This window comes from Castanea sativa, chromosome 4 (assembly GCF_040712315.1).
Source record: "Castanea sativa cultivar Marrone di Chiusa Pesio chromosome 4, ASM4071231v1".
NCBI classification, from domain to species: domain Eukaryota; kingdom Viridiplantae; phylum Streptophyta; class Magnoliopsida; order Fagales; family Fagaceae; genus Castanea; species Castanea sativa.
This window is the reverse complement of record NC_134016.1, coordinates 14,098,565-14,126,371: the sequence shown is the minus strand read 5'-3', so window position 1 is coordinate 14,126,371 and position 27,807 is coordinate 14,098,565. Positions and strand designations below refer to the sequence as shown.

The following is a 27,807-nucleotide window of genomic DNA, read 5'->3' as shown; positions in this document are numbered from 1 at the left end:
CTTATATACCATTGTTAAAAAATGATGCCTAATTATAACAAAAAAAGGGATAAAAAAAAAATCAATCACATAAATTTATTAAAAAATAAAAATCATGTCTAGAAAAAAAATCACCTCTAGACAAGAACAAAAACAAAAAAACACAAAAGAAACAAAAAAAGAAAAGAATATGAGCACTTGACGTGTAGGAAGCCTGCCAAAAAATAATAATAATAAAAGAGGAAGAAGAGGCAACGTCTAGAAAGGAAAAAAAAAAAGAAAAAAAAGAAAAAAAAAAGAGGAGCAATGTGGACAAGCTCATGTGCAACTACATATGAGCATTTTTGTCTAAAAATGATGTCTAATTTTTCCCTTCAGTTTTTCTTCATTTTAGAAAGAGAACTTTTTGGTGGCCACGGGGAGAAAATATTTGAATCTCACTATTTATTTTCCTTCCTCCTCACTCAACCAAATACACTTCAAAAAGTTTTTATTTCTATTTTCTCTCCAAAGTTTTCCATCCACCCTATTTCACCTCCAAACAAACACATCCTACGTGTTAGTTTATTTTTTAAATGTTATTTTTTTATACAGTAGAGAGATAGGAGTAAATTTATAAATATCATTTTTTATTTTACTTTTCTTCTCAACCACATAAAATAGTTTTTCTATTTTCCTACTTTTTCACCCTAAACCAAACGCTCATAAGAGTTTATATATATTTTTTCTATCCTTCACTTTTCCATCCTCTAACCAATCAAAAGACTAATGACCTAATAATGAATATTCCACACAATTCTCTTGCGAGAGAAGTTGTAGCTCCCCATAGTCATAAAGCATGGCTAGCCAAGCACAAATTTCCGCACAATTCGAGTAGTGGCATGATTTCTTTAACATGTCCAAACACGTGGTTTATGATTACAGTGGGAAACCCACCAACAGATGGACCCTTTTTCATGGAAAATTAACTCACAAACTATCATTATAATGGGCCTAGAGGGTAAAAGTACACTTATAGTAAGTGTAGAAGAAGACATGTCAATAACTCAAAACTATTATTATTAGATTTTTTAAAATGATGGAGCCATGGAAGGGAAAACAAATAGTGAATTTGTGGACTCATGATATCAATTACCATGTAAAAAGAAATACTATATAAGAAATCATGGAGGGGTTAGTAAATCATTTTCATGAACTTTAGAGGGAATTTATGGCAAATAATAGGTAAATTTTACATGTTAGTGTTAAAGTAACTAAAGTTCCACAAAATTACGTGTGCTCCTCAATTACATTGTTGAATTAAATTTGGTTTTTTTTTTTTTAATTTTTCATGTAGTGATGATTGAGTAGCATCTTAATGCAATATCCATCATCAAATTCTATCATTTAGTGGAAGTTGATATGTTCTAATGGCGGACAAGATAGTGTTCAACGGCCACAATTTCTCCGTATTAATCTCTAGTTTTATTCATTGTTGGCCCTTGTTTTGTCCTTTTGTTGCTTGGAGATCTCTCTCTCTCTCTCTCATGGACCTTACAATTTCGTTTTGCCAAACTTACCCATTGTTAGGGGCACATTTAATTAGGTTATTGCCTACCCATTCGATAGAGATATATGGGCTTTTAATGATTTATTGGAAAAAATAAAATAAAAGAAAAGGAAAGAAAGTAGGCTGTCTTTTCTCCCCTCATTATGCATTTGTTTTGTATGTAATTTGATAATAAATTACATTGGAAAGCAATTCGCTTCTGTTAGGTTTGGAAGATGACTCAAACCACTATCAATAGTAATTACAAAATAGAATAAAATAAAAAGGATTTGCATCCTAAGACTTAGTCTAATTTCATCTCATCTTATATCATTTGAGTTAAAATAAAGCGCCTTAATGTCCCATTAAAAAAGAAAAGAAAAAGCTCCTTAATGTATCTATTATTATTTATTTTTATAAAAGGAAATGATTCTTAGCCTTTAATTAGGCTATTTCACTTATTGCTCATAAGACAACTTAGAAATCCCGCAAATCAATAATACGGTGGATGAAACTTTGCACCTTTAGATTTACGACATATCTTTTAAGTCCAATATACATGCTATTTAGGTCTATTATCCAAAATGCTTATATAACAGCAACAACAACAACAACAACAACAACAAAACATTAGACCCAAAAATTTGAGGTCAATTATAGATTTTCAATAAATTAGTATAACATTTATCTTTTATCAATAGGGACTATCTCCATTTATAAGCAAATTTTCTCATAAATTTTTCAGTAAAGTTCACGTATAATTTAAGTCCTACAGATATAACTATTATCCAAAATGCTCATGCTCCCTGTTAATCTTCCATCAAAGTTTACGTATAATTTAAGTCCTACATTTATAACTTGTTTTTTTTTGGGATGTAAACTCATTTATAACTATTTCTCTAGTAATGTGGACTGCTCGACCGCCATCATATGGTTGGAAACTTTGGACCCTACGAGCTGCTTTAAATTGACTATTAAAGGTATTAATATGAAAGTTTGGCAGCAGTCAAAAGTCAAGAATTTTTTATTCTATACTTACTTGGGGAACCCTCCAAGAATTTTTTTTTTTGGATGCATGTTGACCTTAATTCCCTTGTGCATCCATGTACTCAAATATTAAGTGCCGTCTCATTTCGAAATCAGATTCCGTAAAAAAAGAGTTGAATTTAATTGGTGAAAAAAAAAACAAAAGCAAATAAATATAGGTACAAAACTACAAAACTACAACTCATTCGACCAACTTTACCAGAAATTTCGGCCATTTATTCTAGAAAACTAAGGTTCTACTAGAAAATATGGTGCGTGAATATTTAATCAGCATAAACATATATGAAAATTATACTTTGTCGATTCTTGTAAGTTGTGATGCAACCAAATACGCAATAGAGAAAACAAAAGAAGGGTTTCTGGAATTTTTTTTTAAAAAAATGTTATTTTATGCTATCGGCTAGCGGGCTGCGGGGGTTTCACTTTCATCACCAAAGTAATAATATAAATTGTAATAAATTTATAAAAAGTATTTATCGAAATGTACAATCTTGTGTGGATTGACTGACTTTTCAATACTTCACCTAAACAATTTTTTTTTTTTTGCTATTCTATGTCCAAAGCAGTTTAGTGTGATGTCACACGTACTTATAAATTATAATATACTTGTGGCTTTTACTAGGACCAGGAAAAAGGAACTAGAAAGAGAATTTGGTTAACTCAACTTGAGGAAACTTTTTAACTTGTAAAAATTTAGAGCCGATGAAGTATGCAATTTAACCATGGTGAAATAACTTAAGGTAAGGGGGAAAAAGCGTTTATAGTGATTAAGGCAGCAAGTTCTGTTCATGCACAAGGAGATGTGTTGATTGTGATTCCATTGGGTGGTTCTCCTATAATTGCTAGTCTCATGAACATTGTGACTACCATTCCATTACCCCCCACATATCTCTCTCTCTCTCTCTCTCTCTTTGGGACACAATTTTCTTTATTTTTATTCTTCTTTTCAAACTTATGTGGTGGATTCAAACTTCAAACTTCAAAGACAATTGCAATTATTATTATTTTTTCTTTTGTTAAGGTGGGTCAGTTTGACTGAATTGATATTATATTGATACTGAGAGAGGTGGGGGGACCAATCCCACAATCAAAGTCCTATATCATATTACTTCCACTCTTTCACTAGGATAAGGCCTATTTTTTTTGGTCCTCTCTGCCGTTTGTATGTTGGTGTTCTCATCTGATTCCTCCAACTAAGATTATACACTTTTGCTCATGTGCTGTCTGTCAGAGTGGACTGCAAAAAACTCACAACACTCTCTCACTTTCTGCAAGTGTGGACTGTGTAAGTCCTAAGCTTTTTACTTATCCTTACTTTTCTCTGCTTCCATTCCTTCACTTCCTTATATCTTCACACTCTATTTCTTGTATCCTCTTAGAGCTTTGATAACTCAGTTCCATTTATCAATCTTATATGTCGTTGTTGCACTCCTAGCACTAGTATCTGATATGAAAGAACCCACCTCCACCATAACTGTCATACAACCCCACATTTTGCATTATAAGTACATCAGTCTTTTCACTTCCTAAAAATACATCTTGATGTGGTATGTTTTAGCACTCGCTTCTGACTTCTTATGAGAATCACAATTTAACCAATTCCTTGTATTTATAAACAAGGGTATTCAAATTCTTTTTGTTCTTGAATCTGCTGGTGTTGGTTCTCCCATGAGAGAATCTCACATGTCCGTTCCCCACTTGTTTACATGTCCAATTAGTCTAGACTTGTTCAAAGATCCAGTCACTTTATGTACAGGCCAAACCTATGACAGATCAAGCATAGAAAAATGGCTGGCTGCAGGTAATCTCACATGTCCTATCACAATGCAGAAGCTCCATGATCCATCCATGGTTCCTAATCACACGCTACGCCATTTGATTGATGAGTGGCTTCAAATGGGTAACCAATTTGATCCTGAATACTTGGCAACAATTGATTCTTTAACTGTACTAAAACACAACCTTGAATCTCATGATGTCACCTTAGAAAAAAAGCTCCAAACACTTGAAAAGGTACGAGTTTTATCTGAGGCATCTACATCCAGAAATTCATGTTTGATCCAATTACGCTTCTTGCCTCTACTTTTGCAACTAGCTTTCGGAAAAGTAAAAGCCACACTCTCCGAAGCCGAAGACTATTTAAAGTTTGTTGACGTAGCACTTTCTTGTGCTCTAAGATTACTGCCTCTCGGTGAAATGGAGTGTCTGAATATGCTTAACGAAGAGTCTAAATTGGCTTCATTCCTAGAATTATTTGAGCACGGCACTGACACGGTCAAGATAAGCTTGTGTCTTCTTATAGAGGCAATATCATCATCTTCGGAGACAAAAGAGCTTTCTGCTATGCTTGGAAAAACCAATGATCTCTTGCATAAGGTGGTTCTTCTTGTTCGCAATGGTTCCGAGGCTGGAATTAAAGCCTTATCGGCTTTATCTTCATTGCAGTCTAATCGGGAGAATTTGGTTAGAGAAGGTGCGATAGATGGACTCATAACCTATATTAAGAGTGCTGAAAGAGGTGAAAAAAACTTGGCACCAATGGCAATGGCAACACTAGAGAAGCTTTTAGGACTAGAGACTGCAAAAGAGGAATTAATTAATAACCCAAATGGCATTCATGCTATTGTTAGGATGGTTTTCAGGGTATCGGATCATGAAGGCAGTGAGAATGCAGTTAGCTCGCTTATGATCATATGCTATGATTCCTTACAGGCAAGGGAAGAAGCAATTGATGCTGGAATTTTGACTCAATTACTATTGCTTCTGCAAAGCCAGTGTAATGGTAGGACCAAAACAAAGGCAAGAATGCTGCTCAAGCTGCTTAGATCCAAGTGGGATGAAGATTCTAAAAATGTCTAGATTATATACAGTATGGGATGTCTGATATGCCTATGAAGATAGTGCATGTGCGGGGTCGGTCTTTCTATGTGTGTATTGGCTTCCTTAGAACTTTATGTGTACAAATCATATATGTTCTCTTATCATAAATTGAAAATTCAGAAACTTTAATGTAAGCATCTACTTTAGTTGGATCCCGATTCATGCCAGTCAAGCCAACTAAAGGGGATTCTTACATTGGCAGATTCTCTCAAAAGTTTGAGGAGATTTCATTATATTGCTTGCCATGGTAACAAAGAATAACACAGTTCATACTGTGATAGCAAGTCAGTCTCCTAACTCTGTGATGTAATCCTTTTTTGTTTGGTATTAAAAAAAAAAAAAAAAATACTGTGATTTCAGTCCCATATCACTATATACTAGAATCTCATTAACGAAATCATGACTCAAAACCCTCAAACATATACATACTAATACCACAGTAGAATTGTTGTGTTAATACTTAATGTGTATAATAGAATCATGCTACATTATTACTAGTCTCAATCTTATTGAAATCATGTGTTAAAAAGGCCAATGAGCAGGTTAGTGATGCTATTACGAGCCTTCCATGTAGCCTCAAAAGAAAAATAGTTGATGTGTTATTAGCCGTTCGATAGCCTCATTCATGGATTTTAAACTTCTTATTAGACAAAATTTAGGCAGATTTATTAAAACCTCATCCCATTTGAAGTTAATCCATGTGTCATACCCTGTGTGAAATAATATTAAAAGGCATCCTTATCCTCCTTTTTTAGAGATTGATTGGAGTTTGAACTTTGAAAAGTCGCATGATCATCATTTTGGGAGTTGCAAGTTGCAACTAATCAGAAATCAGCTAACTCAGTAATTTGTCTCATGTCATCTCAAATTGAATGATCACTAGTGGTAGAAACTCTGTAATATATATTTTTTCCCCGAGTGTATCAAGTATTCGTCCATGCATTTGTGCCCCTAAACAGTATGAGAACCATACGGAACAATCTTAATTCAATCATTCTAGAAATTGAGTGAAAAATAAAAAGTTTTAACTTGTATAAAAACTAAACTGGCCAAAACTACAATCCTTATTTAAAAATCTTATATCAATAATTTTTTCTATCATGTATTCATTCATGTACAGGTATATGATATTACATTGCATGACCTCAGGGCTGCTCACTATCACAAATGTCTAGTCAAGAGAGCAAGGCACTTTGTACATGCAATCCATTGCAGGGAAGAAGTTTCTTCTTGTCTATTACTATTAGGGATGTCAATTTCCTGGATAAAACCATATTGGAAACAGCATCTAGTTGATTGGACTTTCGGATCATATGAATATTTGCTTGTCTTTTGATAAAGTGAAACGGTATAATTTAAGAAAGCATAAAGGGAATGAAAATGGAAAATTTTAAGAAGGCAACAGTTGAACCAAATGATTTATTAGGTTGAACAAACTGAAAAAACTGCAAATAATAAGGAATAGGAAATGATGTTGATAATGTTGCGCAACAGGAGTTTTACAAAATTGATTGTAAAGCCTTCATTATTACTAGCTTCATCACATGTGCTTTTTGCGTGTGTAATTTAGTGGATAAAATAATTTAAAAATTAACCAAAGATGAAGCTTTTTTTTAGTGGTCTTAATTTGTAGAAAAAAAATTGTTTTATTTTATTTTATATATAAAATTTTCATTTTGAAAATCTAATTTATAAGTAGATAAAGTAATTTAAAAATTTACAGGAAAGTGGTCCTATTGTTTAGGCAATGTTTTAGTGGGAGTTAAAGTTGCATTTTTACCAGATTGTCTTGTAGTTTTATCTCTACTTAAGCTTAAGCATAGGGGTATATGAGCATTTTTGAACTAAAAAATGAAAAATCTAAACAGAGAAAGTCCCTTAAATAATAGTATAGATACCGTGTATAGATGCACACGCATGCTTGCGCGGCCACTCATACACACAAACACACACAACAAGTGGTCAATTTGCTTTGTTTTGTTAATTACCATTACCAAGCCATTCCAGTGCGCACATAGTTTCACATTGATCCATTTGGAGCAGAATTCGGGGCATACCAAACTAAACTGAAGAATGTTTTTTGGGAGGACCCACAAACGGCCATACAAGTCAATGATAATTTGTGAGTGTTCTTTATACCTTTTCAGAATTGAGAATAGGCATGCACTCAAGGATTGCAATGGTCCATATTTTCGGCAAAATGACACCATCTCTACTTTTGCCCAAGAACAGGGTAAAAAAGTTCGAAGAAAATTGGCACTACCACAGTGGGGATATGTTACAGTACCAAACAGCCGTCACAACCTTTTGATTGGGTCAAAAGTGAAATGCCACTCTTATCTCTTTTCTTTTTTTTTTCTTTTTTTTTTTTCAGTCAATTCCTACATGAATAATGTTTGATACGTAAGCTTGAATACTTGGTTTAGCTGAGCTAATCTCTACCAACACAGTAACACTTTTAACACATATGGAAATTATGAAAAAGAGACCAATTTGAAGCAAACTTTTTGGATTGTGGACTAATAAATGAAGTGCCAGAATTGATCAGGCATTGGTCATTGTATGAGATATACATGAAAAACTTTGATACAAAAGTGATTTTACACTTACCATTATTCAAAAGCAGTTAGGTACAGATTATATTGAAACGCACGGATTAGTGAAGCCATGGTCATATTAGTGACAACTGACAACACTACCACACGCAAAATTAGAGAAAACAATTGCTTTTGCATTGAAACATCAGACATCAAATTCATTTTGTCGTCAGTATATTGGACTATCAATAATAATAATAATTGACAAAGACAATTGGAAAACCAACACATTCCGACCTTCCCCACCCAATTAAAGAGAGGAAGTGTGAAAAAGGAGCAAATGGATTTTGATATAATAATACTAAACTTATACGACAGAGCATATTTATGGAGAGCCTAATCTAACCCTGTTCTTAGTCATCAAATCCAAGTAAGACTAGGTTGCTTGATTTGCAAGTACAAGTTTAGGCTTTACAACATGTTTGGGCTCAATGGGCCCCCTAATATATATGTAACTGGGAAAAAGGAAAAAAGAAAAAGAAAAAAAGGTGAGAGATTTTGTTTTGTTTTTTGTTTGGAAGATTGTAAAGGAATAAGCTGAATTATAAATTGGTAAAAATGGTGAATAATGATCAAAGAGAGACTAGGTTAAGGAATCTTCTACCTAAAATTTTTCCTTTCATTATTGGCCTGAAGAAGGGAAAACCTTCTAGTAGTGTACTAATTGGACTTCAACATTAAATTAAACTATAAAGGTGCTATTAACAAATGCAGGTAGACAACTATGGGCATGGACTAAGTAATATTGGACAAAGAAAAAGAGCGCAAAGCGAAAAAGAAGGAATCAAAAATGTCTTTGGCTACCAGCATAGTAAAAACCTTATACCACACTCCACCCACATCCCCCAAACCAAGCAAAAGAATGGAGGAAAATGAAAGAACATACATTTCAGCAAGATGCATAATTCCCATATGCCATTTTTCACTGTAATAATTTATCAGGGTAATACAATATCAATAATCATCTGCTAGTAAAAGTGACCAAAGAACCCAAAGTTGGCCACGACGGTATGTCCTAGTTGATAACAAGTTGTATAGGATATAATACAGATTCCTAGGAAAGACTGATGAAGTGTTGCAAAGAACTGACCAAACTTGGAGGCCAATGCTTTGTTTCTTTTACATATGAGAGATCTGTATAGTGAGGATCAAGTAGAGTTGCAATAGTGAATTGGTTTTCAGCTAACAGTAGAGCATGCTTGTCCACATATAAGGCTGCTGCTAGAGCAGCATGAACTTCTGCAGATTAACCCAGCAAACATTAGAATACTTAAAAGAATTGACCAAAATTGTTTCTTCTCACATATTTCAGGAATGTAGAAATACCCGGATACCCCTTCAGAGATATGGACACATCCTCCATTTCTGCAATTGCCTCATCTCTGTCACCAACCTCGTACAAGGCTAATGCTCTTCCTACTCTTGCGTAGTCTGAGAAGGCGAAGTCTTTGTATTTCTCAACCACCTGAAGTGAGATATAGAAGTGATGTCAATTGTGAAAATTCTCGCACCTCTGCTGTATAATTACCGGGGTAAAGTAAAATAATTTTCCAATACACTTCAATTTTTAAGATTTGCCTCAGTTTTTAAGGGCTAGTCATACAGAAACTACATATTTGACCTACTAATGTCATAATTATATGATTCTAATAAGACAAGCACATATCAACCATAACAATGCACTATAAATAATGGTGTACAGCAGCAGAACCACTAGAATTTAATATCAGCAATTCCTCTATTACAGATACATACAGTCATGTGTACAGTGGCTTAAATGGTAAGACAATTATGGCTTGTGGCAAAATTTTTTACCAGTTTAATTATGCAAATCTTGAGGTAAGTGAAGGTTTCTTTTTTAAGTGTCCAAACAAGTTTTGCACAACAGAAGCGTTGTGTTTACAGGTGTTCAACAGTTTCAAGAGAAGTGACCCACAAACAATGAAGATTAACATGCTTTGTATGTGTAACACCAATAGTTGGGTAAAAATCCTCTCTAAAGCAAGCAATTCCAAAGAACCACTACAGGACACAGAATAGAAGACCCAAAAGAATTATTTCATCAAACAAAATTGATACCATGTAATCATGAATAATTCAGGTCTACAGAGATATGGTTGAGCTAAGGGTGTCATTATTCAAATATTAGTCCTAAAGGCTAATTTTACAAAATAATTTGTGGCTATTATGCACAAGCCACCATGTGTGACTGGGCTTCTCAATATCAACAAGCCCATGAGAACTCAAAGGATGCATCAAGACAATGGAATTCCAACGGAACCTAAGCCCTAAGTGGTGCATTTCTATGTCAAAGACCCTGAATTACATGGCAAGACCAACATATTGAAGACAAATCCGCAAGCGATATCTGCTCTATTTCAACTTTCTTCTTTTATAATTAGCAATGAAGGCACATGTTGGTACACAGTAAGGATGCCATATTCACTTCTAGGTGCCACATCAGAAAGTTTTATATCTGTGCCTGGGTGATAATAGTCAGCAGCACTATCAGTTTGAGCCTATCAAATTCAGATGTGGAAAAATCCATAAAGGTGTGACGATAGGGACTCTTAGACTTGAGTTGGTGAGCTACAATTTTTAGATGCGCTTGCAACCAAGAGTTGCATAAGCAAAGAACCATAGCAAAAAGCTAAGAACATGGAACCCAAGAAAAGACCTGATTTAAATCTGAAGAAAATGTATTATATGAGCTACGTAATCAAGAACTGACACAGGTGATAGATTATGATCCTATCCACATGGAAAACTGGAGTGTACAACTTTCTAACTCACCCCTGAGGAAATTTATCATCCAATTTCCAGGGACATGTTTGATATTGTTTCACATAGAATGTCAACAGCGTTTCATTATCCAGTCATAAAGATTCATACCCAACTTTACAAATACTTACTTAATCGTTCTTACGAAAATAAGTGGCATTTCTGAGGAAGTACTTATTAGTTACTTTGTTATAAATTTTAACATACTACAATATCAAAATATTGAAGAAATGTCATCAAACCAAGTATAGCTATGTGCTAATCTGCTTTTCACACCAGTACTTATATTTAATCTTCCCAGCAATAGACAGGTATTTTTTATTAATTATGTACATTATTTGCAAGGTAGATGCCATACTATCTAGAGAACTTAAATATTGTTACAAATTACTTAACAAGAATCTTGGCAAAAGGAATCTTCTTCAACATGGCTTTCAATTGAAATTTGGGAAATCGCTGCACTATGTATACATGCTGTTACACATAATCTTTGGTTTCCGTAGGGCAGATGTGGTTTTCATATACTAAAAGCCAATAAGTCACAAGTATTATGTTCATAGCAAAAAGGAAAACTGTTTCTTGCTAATTTTTTTTCTGACTTTACTTAAGGAAATAAATTTTCCTGGTCTTTAGATGTCATTGTCTGCATACTGCATTTGATTACCCTTGAAGTAACATATCAACATCATTGTCCTAATGATACATGCTGTATTGGACGACATTAACAACCACCATTTCTAATTTTTATTTCTACTAAAACTAATAGAATCTTACTAAATGAAACAAAATAGTGTAAAACACAAAAACAGCCAGAAGAAAATGCATAAGAAAAATTAACATCTAGCTTTTTGAATAATGACATCAGATTTGAGCGCTCACTGTCATTCTCAGGAAAGAGAAGGTGATCAAATGCTTTAAAAATTTGTACTGGAAAGACTTCCACCATGCTCTCCGTATCTATTAAAACTACGAATCGACTATGCTGCACATACTCATGGATGTCTTGAACCATGTAATGGGTGAGAGTAGGTGAGTTTATATAAGTCAGTAACATCCCCCCAGCCCATCCCACAATTAAAAATGAAAGGAACAATGGGGGTCAATTAAAATATTGGTGCTAATGGGTTATCCTGATATGAACAATCATTGGATATTAATGACAAACATAGATATTATGAAATGGTTATTTAACAATGTTACATGATGTATAATGATGTTGGACTTATATTATGAACTACTGTGTTGTAAACATGATGCTAACTGATAGATATATTGAATGTATATGCACACACAAATATCAACATCATAGATTTTTAAAAGAACTAGTGGCTTGCTAGTTGCTTCCATTTCAGCGCAAGAAAACCAGAGTCAGCAAAATGGGGTGAGAGCTGCCTTTAAAATTCCTAATTTTTTTTTTTTAATATAGAACTTTTAAAAATTTGGACTATTTCTCAATTTATGTGTCATATATCTGCAGGGGCCATGCCAATCTACTATGTATCGTTCCAATTTTATCAGATGTCCTCAAAGGAACTTTAAAATACCCAAACTTATAAATGCTTTATAACAGGTATGCCAGAGCTACAATTACCTATGATCAAATAGTTTCATATGTTGCTCTGTCTTCAACGAACATATCTTTCTTATACTATAGTGCAGGTAGCTTGATTGGAACAATGGATTGGACTCTTCCAAACACATGGAGACACCATTTCACTCTCAACCCAAAATGTCACAGTAAACATGCTGCTTGTATAAATCTGGTCTTAAGAGAATGTCAAAATAAACACAATTTTTTCAACTGATACAGCCAAACTTTTGAACCAAAATTTGGGTTCAGCTATGGATCCTTGACAAACTAATCATGATCAGCCACATGTACACTTTTTTGTCATTCTATGTTATCTCTATCTGAATCTATATTATCTATTACCTCTTTAATTAACATGTATTTTTTTGCTACTTCTAGTAACACTATTGTAGATCTTCCTGGACCTTTTCCTATTCACTAGACTTGAAACAACTTGATCTTCCTCACTAGTGCATTAATCCCTCTCATCTACACAGGACAAATCCATCTCAAACGACTCTCCCTTATGTTGTCATGAATAAGGGCCACCCCTACCTCTAAGCAAATTTCCTCATTCCTCTATCTTTTCTTATATTTATATATCTTAACATTCTCATGTTAACTACACTCAATTTATGAATCTGTTGCTTCTTAACAGCTCAATATTCAGTACTATAGAGCAAAACTGGTCTTATAACAATCTTAAAAAATTTTCGTTTTACTTAATAAGTATTCTACAACCACACAAAACTTTTGATGTGTTTCTCGACTCAATCCATTCTGCTCTTATCTTATGATTCACATCATCTTCAATCTATGGCTAACTTTACCCAATTTTCCTTTTTATCTTTTCATGTATTCCATAATTTATACTGTGTATATTCAATTTTTCTAAATTTCTCACTTACCTACTTAGTTTCCTGCAAGCACACACTATGTATTCTCCTCCTAGTCTTGATATCTACTATTTCCATTAGTTTCCCCTTTAAACACCCTAAATTTTAACTATCTATATGATTTTTTTTTTCTCATGGACTCAATTATTCACCAACACCTGTCCATCAAAATGTGGGAACTCTAGGCTCTAGCCCATTTTTCACTACACTCTAGTGCCAATATATCGTACTGTTTACAAGGAACGCCCTAGCAATCCTTACCCACTTTCACTGCACTTGGATTCCAATGCAGCACGCTGCTAGTAGGGGACACCCAACGTATATCTGTACTAAATCCATTCATAATAAAGTGACTAAATTTCATGTTAGCCATCAACCTACAGCAAGCATTCTCTTGGGAGCAGCAAATACAGAGAGGCAGAGTTCATTTTTTTAAGTAACATCTTGGGAGTAATCCAATAGTCAGCAGTAGCACCACTAAAACCAAAAGGGAACAATGACCCAACGAAGACCTTCTGAAGTACACCCATGATAAGAAGTGTTTTCATGCACTAAACAAATTCACACAATTTGGAGAACAATAGCACATACATTTCTGATTTCTCTTAGAACTCAAAACAATGCTTTAAACATAATAAAGCCAACATTTGTTTATTCTTGACTCTCAATTTGAATCATGCTAATTGTATAAGACTACAAAAAGGTCTCATTGTAAAAAAATAATAATAAAAAAAAATCTTTTCAGAAAAATAGAGTCCACAAACTGTTTCCTTTTTCTTATCTGAATTCTGAGCATCCAAAGAGAACCCAGAAACGAAAACGAAGAGTGTAAGTAAGGTGAAGGCCTGAAGATTACCTGAGTAAAATATTGAAGAGCCTGGTTAAAGTCACCTTGAGCCTGTAACTCTCTCCCTTTGTCCAACAACTCCACAGCTTCTGAAACTCTGCGAGAAATGGTGGCACTAGCTTCTCTCTCTTCAGGACTCACAGGTTCAAAGGTGGCGAGAGCAGAATAATTTAGAGAAGTGGGTTTTTGAGCTGTGTTTGCATTACTATTACTAGGACTAGGTGGAGGAGTAAAAAGAAGAAAAGTAGTTGGAATCAAAGGGAGAGAGAAGAGGATCAAGCGCCTATTGGTGTTGGGTTGTAATGGGGTTTTGGAGATGGGTACCTTTACTTGTATGGGTTTAGCTTTTGAGTTAAGGTTGTTGGAGTTTCGAAGTGAAGAAGAAGGAAGAAGATGGGAAATGGATGCTTTAGATGCACCCATGTTTGTTTGGTTACTTTTGGTGCTAAAACCTTCTTGCTTTTATTGTTTTTAATTTTTTTTTATTCTTAATTTTTCTCATTACTCCTTCCTATTTTTATTTTTTGTTGGCAAGGCCAAGTGACAAGTGGCTTTTTTTTGGGGGGGGGGGGGGGGTATGAGAGTTGTGATGTGAAGTAATTTATCAATTTTTTTTAGATTGGTAAAAAAAAAATCTTGACGGATTAGATGTAAATAAAAGTCTATTTAACTTTGAATTAATTTAATTTTTTATTTAACTTATATCAAAATTGAACCAAATATTCCATAAAAAAAAATTGAACCAAATATTTAAAGAAAGTTTGAGTCGTACTTATATCAAAGTTGAATCAAAATCTAATTAGTAATCTATTTAAGATACAAAGAGTTTTGTAACTTAATGGTATTATGAGTATTCTCAACGAACAGAATAAAAGTTTGATACCCCATTCCAACTTGTAACAATTGTTTTAAGAAAATACGTCTTAATTTTGACACGAGTCCAAACCAAAGAAAAAAAAAATATATATATATATATATATATATATATATATATATATATATATATATATATATATATATATATTGCATGAGCCCTATTATTTACCATCTTTTTTATAAATAAATAAAAAAAAATGCATGATTGCATTCAACATACAAACCACAAACATTCTTCCATCCTTCCTAAACTCTTTTAAATCCGAAGAAGGGAGGGGAAACTTATTACAACAGATATAAGACCTATTTGCAAAAGCAACTTAGCAAGGGCATGAACACTATTAATTTGCATCTCATAACCCAACTAAAATGCATAGAAATCAAAACAATGGCTAAGTTCTACAGCATTACTCAACATAGTAGAAATATACCAATCAACATTGGGCAAGCTTGCATTGCCTCCACAATGATCTTATGCAAATTCACAGTTTGTGCTAACTCAAAGGCCCAGAGAATAATATTATATGCCACTTAGCCCATGCATATGGGATACCATCATTCACTAGTGGGGTTTGGCATTACATATATGATCTTCTGCAACTTCATTTGTTTCAACGAAAAATATATTTGAAAATAATTCATATTTTGTATATCACATTTTGAAAAATAAACTATTTTATTAGGTTGATTCTCCTAAAAATGAGTTAAAAAATATTTTTTGTTTGGCTTGTGCAAAAAATATCTATATTTCTTGTAGTTCCAATAATTTTCCCAACAAAACCATCATTCATGAAAGTGCACACATACCCTAAATGAGAATAAATTTCTACGGTTTGGATGGAAAAAAAAGCTTCAAATTTTGGAATTTATGCAAAAAAAATCATGTGGGAAAGCGATTGGTTTGAGCTAAAAAGTCCTTCGAAAAAGGGTCCACGACTTAACCATCGATCAATGGCCGCCAATCATAGGTCTATGGAGAGAGCGAGAGGGAGCACAGAGAAAATAGTAGCTAATTTTTTTGTAACATGAACTTTATTTGTGATAGCATGTCAAATATGCAACGTTCTTGAAACATTTTATGCTTTGGAAACTGACTTCTACCATATAATGAGCTTGTTATACATTAAGCTGCATTTTTGGCCCTCTCAAACATCAGAAAATGTGGATGGTTAAACAAGGGACTGCAATAGTCCAATATGGCTATGGCACTCTCGCCAATTGCAATGGTAACTTTCGTTTTCACTCGACATATATTGTTAGCATTGCCAATAAGTTGGCCAACATTTTGTACAAATGAGGTACCCAACATTCTACATGAATAAAAAAAATAAAAAAGTCATACAGCTTGAAACATGGAACAAGTATCAACAACTGAAATTACGACATTTTTGTACAAATCATATAGAATCAAATTGTTGTATCATATCAGCGTTTCTTCCCAGGCCTAAACATCATAATATACTTCAACAAAAGATTATATCCATTGCACAAGGCTCCACCCGTGTTTGTGACTAATATCAAACATAATTATAATAATTTTTTTTATAAAAAATCTTCAATGATTTGGAATGGAACCAAGGTACTGGTTAGACATCCAGGAATTTGGATGAGACACACTGAATCAGCATCAGCAGCAACTGCCTGTTGATGCATCAGGCTGTGGTGCCTTCTCTTTAAAGATGTTCTTTTTCACCCCTTTAGAGCCCTCAGCTATGAGGCTAGGTGTATCCAATATCTGCATATGATTGCAATCATTATTCATGCTGTAATTTGTTTGTTGACCGGATAATTCGTAAATATACGCAATCATATACTAAAGTTAAACAATAAACTAGCTTGGCAACTTTTTTTTTTTTTCTAAGTACCAAGTTAAAAGGAGTTTATCGACACCCATACCTTTAAAACAAGCTCTTCAAAACACTGCTGTACATTAACTCGAGTTTTAGCACTGCATTCGATAAATAGACATCCATATTCCCTAGCAAAGTTTATTCCCTCTTTCTTTGTTACAACCCTATCGCTTTCCTGGAAAATAAAAAATGAGCCACATATGACCGAAACCCTCAAATGTTGCATCAAATTCATAGTGTTCTTTTCGTTTTAGTGATATATTTTCTTGGCTCAGGTATGGGAGTAGTTTTTCCCTGCCACCGTTTCATACAAAGACCATTGGCTACTTTTCCTGCCATATCTTGTTTGGGATATCCATCCACGGTCCACACGCTAAAGTTGAGAGAGATAATATTTGAAATGTAAAAATAAGATAAAGAACACTTGAATCTAAATCTCCGTTAAAATACCTTATCAACTTTGTTTCCAACAAGCATCTTGATGCAGTCTTGGTTTGTTGAGTAGAGGTCTACTTCCTTGGCCCACACCTCAGAGAGGTTTGTAAATGTTTCTCGCCTTGTTACATCATAAACTGTTGTGCTTACAAAACCAGATCAACAATAAGAAATGGTAATTTTGATAGGTTTATACGTTAAAAAATTGTTTCATAACAAAGTATTGCCATCACTTGATCATTGTTTCCTTTTCAAGAGAAAACTATTTCCACCACTTAATCATGAGATGTCAATATGATAGCTGAGCAAGGCTCCACCTGTCCCCTAATTGTGTATTTCATATTTTGTTATAGTGGAGGCAATCACAAATATAAATTTTTATTTTTTTAAAACAGGCTGGTTCAAAAAAATGAGCATGGACTGTTTAACTATCTACTGATAGGAAAGACTAAAATTAAAAACATGAAATCTTAAGTTTACAGCAGAATGCTCATTGTTTTTTTTTTAAGGTAATAAAAACTTTATTAATCAAAATATCTGCAAGTACACTGGGAGTATACCAACAGAACATTATTGTTCAGCTATCTACAATATGCTCATTGTTGCCAATGAACAATATATAAAGGACAAATTGTGCTATCTACAATAGGATCTCGAGATTCTCGACTAAGGAAATATGCTTCCATTCATGAAGCTAAGTGTTTCAATTTCCATGTAACAGACCCAACTATAACTAGAACATCATTCAATTATTCTTTAAAACTTCATATTCTTCCTACTCTATTCCCAAATATGGCTATCTGTTGAAATGAGGGTACAGAATTATTTATATCAACAATTCCTGGAACAATCAGCAAAACAAGTTCATGAATATAACTTAGAACTCGAAGTAAAATTTAGCAAATAGATCTGAAAATTTTGGTTTCAGCATAAATTTTACACAAATTGCATGAAATTCACCTAAAATGTGACCCCAGTAGGAAAAACTGTATTCCCCGAATTTTGCAGCAAGCTGTTAGGAACCTAAAGGTTCCTAACGGGGATGGGTATGAATTGTAGGGAAATTGATGGGAATTGTAAGGAAATTGATTTAATTCGAGGTAGTCACCCTTTATAAAGAAATAGAGAGATTAAAAGAGAGAGAGAGAGAGAGAGATGCACTAAGAAATTGGTTATTCTTCCATTCATATCTAATGCTGAATTACAATCATGTATTTATAGGAGACTAGCTCTAATGTCATTGGCCCACATGCTTCAAGATAATTGGCTAGTTAATTCAACATGTGCTCTATGAATTAAGCCATGGGTTAAATGAGCTACATGTACTCAAATCCTAACTAACTCATCCTAATCCTAATCTCAACCAACTAGCTAACTACCTAACTAAAGGGATCACAACAATTTTTTCATATTCCTAACACAAGCATATTTAGATTCAAGCACAACCCTTCAGAATCCATCTTAAACACTCCATCAAAAGAAAAATCAATCTATGGTCAAATTTGTGTGAGAAATCAATATAATTTTGTAGTAAAAAACTACTTTAAAAATTAAAAATTAAAAAATAAAAATAAAAATAAAAGCTATACAACCCAACTCCATGGAGTCCATCAACTGAATGGAACAAGGGAAGTTAACCATTGGACTCAAGGAGGCAATAGAAAACAAATCCTACATAGGGATCTTACAATGCCTCAATTTAGAGAGTAGCAAATTCAGAACCCTCAAAAGTCCACCCATCCACTCTTAAGACAACCACTATCCTATAAAATAATCACAATATCATGGTTTACTAGTGTGTTTGGCATTAGCTTCAGCTTTTAATTTTTAGCTTTTATTTTTCATGTATAGCTTTTTAAAACCCCACTTTTTCCCACTTTTTATCACCTTTTCCTACTTTTTTTTCACTTTTTTCAAAGTACAAGTATACTTTAGCACACTTTCAGCAAAAAGTTTTCAGCAAAAGCTAAAATAAGCCACTATTCTATTAAATAATCACAACAGCATCAAGCACCATATATCCATGACAAATCAACTTCATCAATCAACATAAGAAAAGGTGGAGCCAATTGGCACAAAGTGAGATCTAAGGAACCAATCACAACTCCCATGTAACTCAAGATTTAAGATCTAAATCTTCTGGAATCTCTTTCCTGCCTCTGCTAACATTCCTCATCCACACATTTTACCTTCTTAGAGTAATTCCTCATGAATTTCTTTCCATGTGGTAAAGCAACTACTCCCCAAACTTCCTTGATACATAGTAGATTGTCTTGAGACCTGTGCTAAGCTACTTTTCACAATTTTTGGGATTTCTGGTTTAATAATTTTATCCAACAAGGTGGTGCCACACCCTCAGGAGCCTAGACATCATATTACAATTTTATATGCAGGTGTTGCTTCAAACCGTTGGTCCCTAGAAGTTGAGTTCCTCACTATCCAAGGCACCAAAACATCATGGACACATCACAGTTTAAGGGAATTTGTAGCATTTAAATCTTAGATTACTGTAAACAAGTAATAGCGTTTTTAGTCTTTTTTCAAATACACAGAAGCCACTGCAGTCTAACTTTTAAGTTTTAAATGCAACATCCTGTTCACTAATTTTTGATGAGCCATTACCAGGCAACTTTTCTGTATGAAGCTAACACAAGAAAGTTGGAAGTGAGAATAGAATACAGAAGCTAGGGTGAAAGTAATAGTTACCCATAATGATCCCTTGTGCGCCTCTGTAATATGAACTTGTCAATGTCCTGAATCTTTCCTGACCAGCTGTGCAAATAAACAAAGTGGTGAGCCAAATTCTTTCCAAAAGGTCTAGTATAAAGAAAAATACATAAATAAGAATATCTTATCCTACCTAGCAGACCAGCTAAGTGGTCCTATTAGTAATGAAACTAGAAGTTGAGTTCTGATGATAGTGATGTGCATAATACAATTATATATTTCTGACCTTAAGGCCAGAAACTAATACTCTGGTTAGAAGGACAAGAAAAATGATGCAAGAGGATGATCCTTTTTTTAATTAGTTGATCTAATAATTACCTGCATCTGCTTTAAGTTAGACTCAATAGATGCTTGTTCATGCAGATGATAATTCAAATCACATAATATCTGGAGATAAAAATGTGAAGGAGTCTGAAAGTATACCATATGATCAGCCCCCGATGTCAATGTCAACGTAATACACAAACTGATAACTGGCAATTCATTTTCATTATATTTAGGGTAAACTGTGTATTTAGTCCCTGTCCTTTACATTATATTTCAATTTAGTCCTTCGCCTTTCGATTGTATCAATTTGGTCCCTAACCTTTCAATACTGTGTTAATTTAGTCCCTGCCGTTATCTTTTAGATGAAAAAGTTTAACGTGTCAAATGGTTTAAATAAATAAATAAATAATTCCCACATCAACTGCCAACTGGATTAACTTGTTAGCATAATTTTAAATTAAAAAAAAAAAACAACAAATAAGTGAAAGTGAGTAACTTTTGGGATCAAAATCCCTAACTCACGTCTATTAACAAAAAAAAAAAGAAAACAAAAACAAATCCCTAAGTCACGAGTTCTTCACATTTTGGTCCTCTGTAGAGAAAGGTGAGACACTACAAGGAGATGATTTAAAATTTTTTGGTAATCCTAAGTTTGGTCTTAGTTGTGATTTGTGTACGGCAGAAATTATGGAGCTTTACCAGCTTTAACATTTACTTGGGCCAAGATCAATACTCTTCTAAAATGCTTTTTTTTTTTTTGAGCTCGAAATCTTAATTTTATTAAGTACGCTGAGAATCATCATACAGTGCTTGTAGTGCAGGTGGAGGTATATCCTCCAACCATACAACCTCGTCCACAATACATCTTGCATATCTAGCTAAGGAGTGCCTTCTAATTAGCCATAAATTCATAAAATTCCAAAAAGAATCATTTATCATCTCCTCGGTCGGTTGGAAGACATGTACATTGCCATATTTTTTTTTGGTCGACCCTTTATTAACAAAAATTTTATATTTTTGTTTTCCTTTTCGTTCACCTTTAAGATTTCCTTTTAATTGTGCAGATTTTTGGGTAGAAGGAGATAGAGAGCCCCAGTTTCGTTCACCATATCTAGTTCTCCAATTTGACTCTTTTGTGAAAACTCTTAAGGTAACCTCTGATTCTTTTAGCCCTCACTTATTGAGGGTTTTTTTTTTTTTTTTTGGGTTCAATAACTTCTATCAAACAAAATAAGCAAAGATCTGATTTGTGTTTTTTATTTATTTAGATTTGACAGGTGGCAAATGATGTGGCAAATTTTTTTTATATTATTTAGGCCGTTTGACACGTTAGACTTTTCCATCCAAGAGATAATGACAGGGACTAAATTGACACGACACTAAAAGGTTAGGGACCAAATTGACACAATTGAAAGATTAGAGACTAAATTGAAATATGATGTAAAAGATAGGGACCATATACATAGTTTACCCTTATATTTATGTCTTCACAGAGTACAAAGTTAGCCATGTGGCAAACGCATTTTAATTCATTGCTGTACAACAGGATCAACCAGGGTTGGCAGAAACTGAACTCAGGTTGGGGTACTTGACTAAATTGTAAACACAACTGCTCAACCATACGGCATACGCACATGTGAATACACACAGACATGCGTGTGCTTGTGTAACATAAACTAAATCCTTGGTCTTAGCAAAATAAATAAATAGAAAGACAAATAGAAATGCACATCACAGCTTTGGACTTACCTGTATCCCAGATTGCAAGCTTCAGTTTCTTTCCACCAGCATCAACATATTTCACCTTGAAATCGACACCTGAATAAGAAAGCATAGAACACTCATAAACGAAGACATAAAGTAGAAGCAATCATCAAACTAACTGGATTTTTTTACAATAATGATTTTGATAGTCATAAGATAACATGATGTAATAGTAATATTCTCACATAAGCAGAAATTATTAGCTGAGAATTGAGAAAAAAAAATGGGGTTTGATGATTAAATTTTGGACCATTAACCATGATGTATTCAATTCCAATCAATAGAAAACTGGATACTCTGTCAAACACAGTCCATTTGTATTGATCAAAATCGAAATTATTATAAAAAGTGCTAAAATTGATGATATTGGGGCACATTATTCCAGTTCAACTTAATTTGTGCTGAAAAAATTTTATTTATGCATTAGAAAGAAGAAGTGCTCTGTGTTGTCTTTTGTCAATTATACATGTAGCAGAAGGAACTAATTATAAATTTTAATCAAAACTTTCATCATTAGAGGCCCAAGTAAACCAAAACTATCATCCAACCAAACCTATACAAACTATTTGCATTAGTTGTTTAACATTTCATGATTGTTCACACCAAAACAATAAAGCAAAAGAATACATTAGTTCTATTTACGCATCAAAATGACATATATTCTTGTTCCATTCCAATAAATGAGCATACATTTTGAAAATATCAAATTTGAAACCTTGGCTAGTGCATATGAGTAGAAACACTCACCAATTGTGGGCGATAGATCTTCAAAGTCATCGGACGTAAAACTCAAAAGGAGACTACTCTTCCCAACCCCAGAGTCCCCAATCATCAACAACTTGAACAAGTAATCAAACTCCGGCTGATTCGAAGACGAACCCATTGAAGCTCAACTGATATAACCACCAATTTCTTTCCTAAAAACACAACCAACCAGCAATGGTGTGTACCTAATCAAAAACCCAATTACATAACATTGATACACAAACATAAACAAATTTGTATCCACAACCCAATTGAACAATAACATTGATACAAATATTAAAATCATGAACAAGCTAAACCAAACCTAAATCAGTAATGGGTATACGTTAAAGTATTGGTAAAACTCCAACACACTCATATTGCTAAAAAAAAAAAAGAAAAAAAACAATGGGAATCAAAGTTCACATATATTCATAAATACCCATCAAAGTTATAGCATCAAAACATTCAAAATTGCATCAATCACTTAAAAAAAGATAAACATAAAAACACAATTTCAAGGAATCAAATCTACACATGTATTGTTCAATAATTCAATGCAGCACGCTACACTTTTTTGATAACGAAGATCCCACATATATACATACGTAGATACATGAATAAATACAGGCAAAGATGAATTTGTAATACCTGGAAATATGAAGAAACCAAAAAAATCTGAGAGAGAGAGAGAGAGAGAGATCCTTCAGTTTCAGGAGAGAATGGCACGTTTTGTTTGTTTGAGAGGAATAGAAAGGTATATTATTATATTACCCCTACAGGAGAAGAAATAAACTGCTGGTAATAAAAGTAAAAAACCAAAAATACGGGGGTATAAATGGAATTTCAGTTGAATTTCCGGGTTATCCACCGGCTTTGCCCAACCAGTTGTCCTCAATTTCAAGTACTCCGGACTCCAAAGTCAACTTTTTTCTATAAAAATAATAATATCAATGCGTATTCACACTTTTCATCTACCTTAGTTACGAACGCATGTATTTCTTTTTCTCGTACTTACAGTAGTGGTAATAAGGTTTCTCATAACCTAGCTAAATATACTAAATATGTTAGAGGTTTGTTAATGTAGATAGAGAATGACCTCTTCACCTTTATTCTGTTCTTTTCACCGATTCTAGCTAATAATATTAGTTTGTCTTCCTTCTCAAAAAAAGAAAAAGAAAAACACTTAAATTTAGATTGTAAGGGTTTAAAGAAAAATAAAAATTAAATTAGGGCTTCAATTGGGCAAATTAATAGTTTGAAAAATATTGTAAAGGGGTGAAAGTTTAATTTTTCTATTATTAATATCATGTATTGAGTGAAACACCCAACCAAAGTGAAATTTCCAGGGGTATATTTTGTTTAAAAAGCAAGTTCTAAATAAAATTATATTTTTATCTAAAAAATGAGGCTTTACACTAATGATAAAATTAAGCTGGATTTTATCCAATCATAAATTTGGATTAGCTAATTTTCAATGACATATTTTTCTTGAAAAATTTAAGTTTAATAAAAGTATCTATATACTTGGAAAAAAAATTACATTTAAAAAAAAATTTCATTAATCAACTTAAAAATTTGTTTGCTTATAAATTATATATTTGTACCAAATAGAAGCTTTTTTAATTTTTAATAATTTGATAGTTATAACAATTAGGTGTAGCCTCATGCATATGTATGAGTACAATTAAAAACAATTACAATTATATAGTTCAAATTATACTTTTTTTTAGAAGATGTTCAAATTATACATGGTACTAGTTTACACTTTTTTTAAACCATACATTTTTAGTATATGTAATGGTTTCTCATTATATATATATATATATATATATATATATATATATATATATATGATTTAGAATTTAATTGGTTTTAGACTCTTTAGTTTTTACATCCAATAATTCACTTGCCATAAAAATAAAAACTTAGATGGATATATGACGGAAAATTAGATTCCAATTGAAATCCAATTTAGAATCTAATTGGATTTGGACTCTTCGATTTTTACACTCAATAATTCACTTGGCAAAAAATTAAAAATTAAATGAGACACGTGACGCAAAATTGAGAATCCAATTAAAATCTAATTGGATTTTCTCTAAACTTAACCTATTATGCAATACTAGCTTGTAACCCCATGCATATGCATAGATACAATTAGAGATATACAATAAGATGCATAATATATATAATTCCTATATATAATTTAAATACTATTGATCATTTTTATAGCATATGACATCATTCATTACAAAAATTTAAATATTGTGACAATGTCTTAACAAAACTTAGTTGCTTATTGTCGGAAGATGATGATATTCATTATCATTCTTAATTAAAAGTTTTTAGTGAGGGAATATTACCTTTAGCAAATAAATACTAAGAAGCTTATAGTAAAATAGATATTTAAATATTAAATAGCCACCCTAACTTTGTGTGTGATCATATATAATTTTTATACTAATGAGATTAACTTTGTATAGCATACATTTTTCATGTATACAGTTTCATACTTCTTCAAATATAAATTTTATCTTAATTTTCTTTCTCAAGAGTTAGCACGTATCTTGCACGTGCTACCAACACTAGTAACCACATAAAAAGAGCGAATAGCCTTAGGCATAGTGTTTTTGGTTTGTTCAAGACTATTTTAGTGAGTCCAAACAGTGCGTTTCATTTTCAAACGCACTGTTTGAAGAAGTGAGGGAGTCTTGCAAGGAGAGGGAGACCCAAAAAGAGCGAGAACATCATAGTTGTCGATGAGGGGTGAAAGACGATGGACATGACATGTATGGGCTTTTTCATAGTTTTGTACGGTCAAGTCAAGAGAAGAGGCGCAAAAACAGGAGAAATTATTGGTTCCTCCGGGTGGACCACTGATGTGGTCCTCCTTGCTCCTGCCAGCTAATAGGTGTACGACAACTGTCCTTTTTTTTATTTATTCGGCTCCACCTCAGCACTAACCCATTACTTACCCATTACCTTAACTCTTGTTAGCAACTAAAACCATGGTTAAGACTAAAACAAAGTCAGCAAGACAGCAACCCTAACCTCACCTTGTACACTTCTAAGTTCTAACCCAAGTTCTAACTCAACATTTGGTGAAAGTATATGCTTCTCGTGCTTGCATTGTCTTCCAAATGTGGATGTCTATTTTTGTAATTGCGACAAAGCAAAGTGAAGAACAAAAAAAAATTATTGTCCTTGTGTGCACTGGGATAAATGCAGTTCCATGAACAAGATAGACTTTTCCCAAGAAGATGATGATGAGATTCAAATTGGTATTGAACACAAAATCCGTGTAACGGGATTCTATGATAGCCTTGTCCAATGAACCAAAAACTTCTGCCACAGCTTTAGAAAAGCCGGATCCTTGTTTCATTAAATTTACAAAGTTCATAGTAATTCACAAGCACCGTTAAAGCCATTTGCAATGTCTCAGTCCCAAGAACATTTTCAAGAGCAAACCCAAAACAACAATTTCACAAGATGCTAGCATACGTATCCATAAGCATGTTGGAAACCCAAATTATATAATATTTAAATTAATATAAACAAACTACACAAGTATCAGTAATGTCAAAATTTATGGGTTGGACTGATTAAACCCAACAGTTAACAGAACATCCATAAGCCTTTCTTCTTTTTTGTAAAATAAAAAACAAATTTTAAATTACTATGAGTTTAAATGGAACATAAATATTGTTTCTTCTATGGTTTGTAAGACCCACAATGATTCAGTACACGAAAGTAGAGACCAAAAGAAGGAAACCTAGCTAGACTCACCTAGTGAACTTCAATTCAAAGATGTCACACATACAAACTTTTACACACTTGGGTGTGTGCATATACACAACAAGAGTAGTTTGATGCACTGGTGGCATAGATACAACCCTCAGTCCCTCACTACAATTTTAAGCACAGATCCAACCCTCTTCATCATTGTGTTGGACATTCAATACCAACTTTAAATAATTTCAGTATTTGGCCCATTCAATCAAGCCAAAATTATCATCAAATGTAACTTCCCCAAGCGTGAGAGAGCATGGGCATCGCTAGATCGAACGAAGAGGCTGTTGCTTTTGCTCAGGTTCTCGATGAAGTCGGTGTGATTCTTTTCATTCGCTACAAGGTCGAAATCTCTCTCAACTAGCATCTTTGCCAAGAAGCAAAGATTGGACCCAAAGCCCACAAGCTTCGATCAGTTTTGGTATCGGATTTGGTGGTCATGGGAATTTTGGGTTTTAGTTTTAAGATTCATGCCCATTCGATCTTAACAGGGCATAAAGATGTTTTAAGTTTTTTCAAATTTGTAATGTTGGGTTTCATGGTTTTGCATTTGAATGTTGTTGTTGCTGCTACAAAATTGTGAAATTAATGTCCCAAAGTTTTGAAGAAAGATTTGGGTGAGAAGGTTTGGGTTGCTGAGTTAGAACTTGGGTTAGAACTTAGAAGTGTACACGGTGAAGGTTTGGGTTGCTGTCTTGTTGAGTTTGTTTTAGTCTTAACCATGGTTTTAGTTGCCAACAAGAGTTAAGGCAATGGGTAAGTAATGGGTTAGTACTGAGGTGGAGTTGAATAAAAAAAAAATGGACAGTTGTCGTACTCCTATTAGTTGGTAGGAGCAGGGAGGACCGCATCAGTGGTCCACCCAGAGGAACCAATAATTTCTACAGAAACAAATCAAAAGGTGAGAGAGAAAGGGGGACGAAGATTTAGAAAAACTCTAATTCAAGTATTTATCTTTTTTTTTTTTTTTAAGAATCTGTTAGAATTATTATTTGGGTTTTGAGATTTTGATTTCCCATATTTTTTCACGGAAAATCATATAATCTAGGCCTTTAATTGTGAGGAATTAATTTCTTCATTAATCAACAAAAGCTCTCTCTCTCTCTCTCTCTCTCTCTCTCTCTCTCCAGTTGGGATTTTTCTCATCTCTTTCTCTCTCTCCCTTACCGTGTGTTTGGGTAAAAACAAAAACTTTAAGGGGGGAGCTAGAATTTAATAGACAAAAAT

General features: G+C 33.4%; 3 protein-coding genes and 1 non-coding gene across 5 annotated transcripts; 1 reads left to right on the top strand and 3 right to left on the bottom strand.

Annotated features, from left to right (window-relative positions):
• The first annotated feature begins 3,682 nt into the window (after positions 1-3,682).
• Positions 3,683-5,804, top strand: LOC142630543 (U-box domain-containing protein 26-like). The gene has a single exon (XM_075804537.1). It carries the CDS (start codon positions 4,223-4,225, stop codon positions 5,411-5,413), a length of 1,191 nt encoding a protein of 396 aa, XP_075660652.1. The 5' UTR covers positions 3,683-4,222; the 3' UTR covers positions 5,414-5,804.
• Positions 5,805-8,918: 3,114 nt separating this feature from the next.
• On the bottom strand, positions 8,919-14,580 carry LOC142630883 (uncharacterized). The gene is made up of 3 exons (XM_075804939.1): positions 14,135-14,580; positions 9,358-9,496; positions 8,919-9,270 (listed from the first exon to the last, which is right to left on the bottom strand). The coding sequence occupies exons 1-3, from the start codon at positions 14,546-14,548 to the stop codon at positions 9,086-9,088; spliced, it is 738 nt and encodes a 245-aa protein (XP_075661054.1). The 5' UTR covers positions 14,549-14,580; the 3' UTR covers positions 8,919-9,085.
• On the bottom strand, positions 12,246-12,346 carry LOC142633179 (U6 spliceosomal RNA). The gene has a single exon (XR_012843822.1). It is a non-coding gene; the product is annotated as a U6 spliceosomal RNA (small nuclear RNA).
• Positions 14,581-16,350: 1,770 nt separating the features above from the next.
• Positions 16,351-23,549, bottom strand: LOC142631892 (ras-related protein RABC1-like). Of its 2 annotated transcripts, none has more exons than XM_075806238.1 (7): positions 23,440-23,549; positions 22,792-22,961; positions 22,030-22,098; positions 19,993-20,058; positions 17,302-17,423; positions 16,898-17,026; positions 16,351-16,736 (listed from the first exon to the last, which is right to left on the bottom strand). In XM_075806238.1, the coding sequence occupies exons 2-7, from the start codon at positions 22,925-22,927 to the stop codon at positions 16,629-16,631; spliced, it is 630 nt and encodes a 209-aa protein (XP_075662353.1). In that variant the 5' UTR covers positions 22,928-22,961; positions 23,440-23,549; the 3' UTR covers positions 16,351-16,628. The 2 variants fall into 2 exon arrangements, with proteins under 2 accessions (XP_075662353.1, XP_075662352.1); XM_075806237.1 differs by having other exon boundaries at positions 22,792-22,994; positions 23,440-23,545.
• Positions 23,550-27,807: the final 4,258 nt, after the last annotated feature.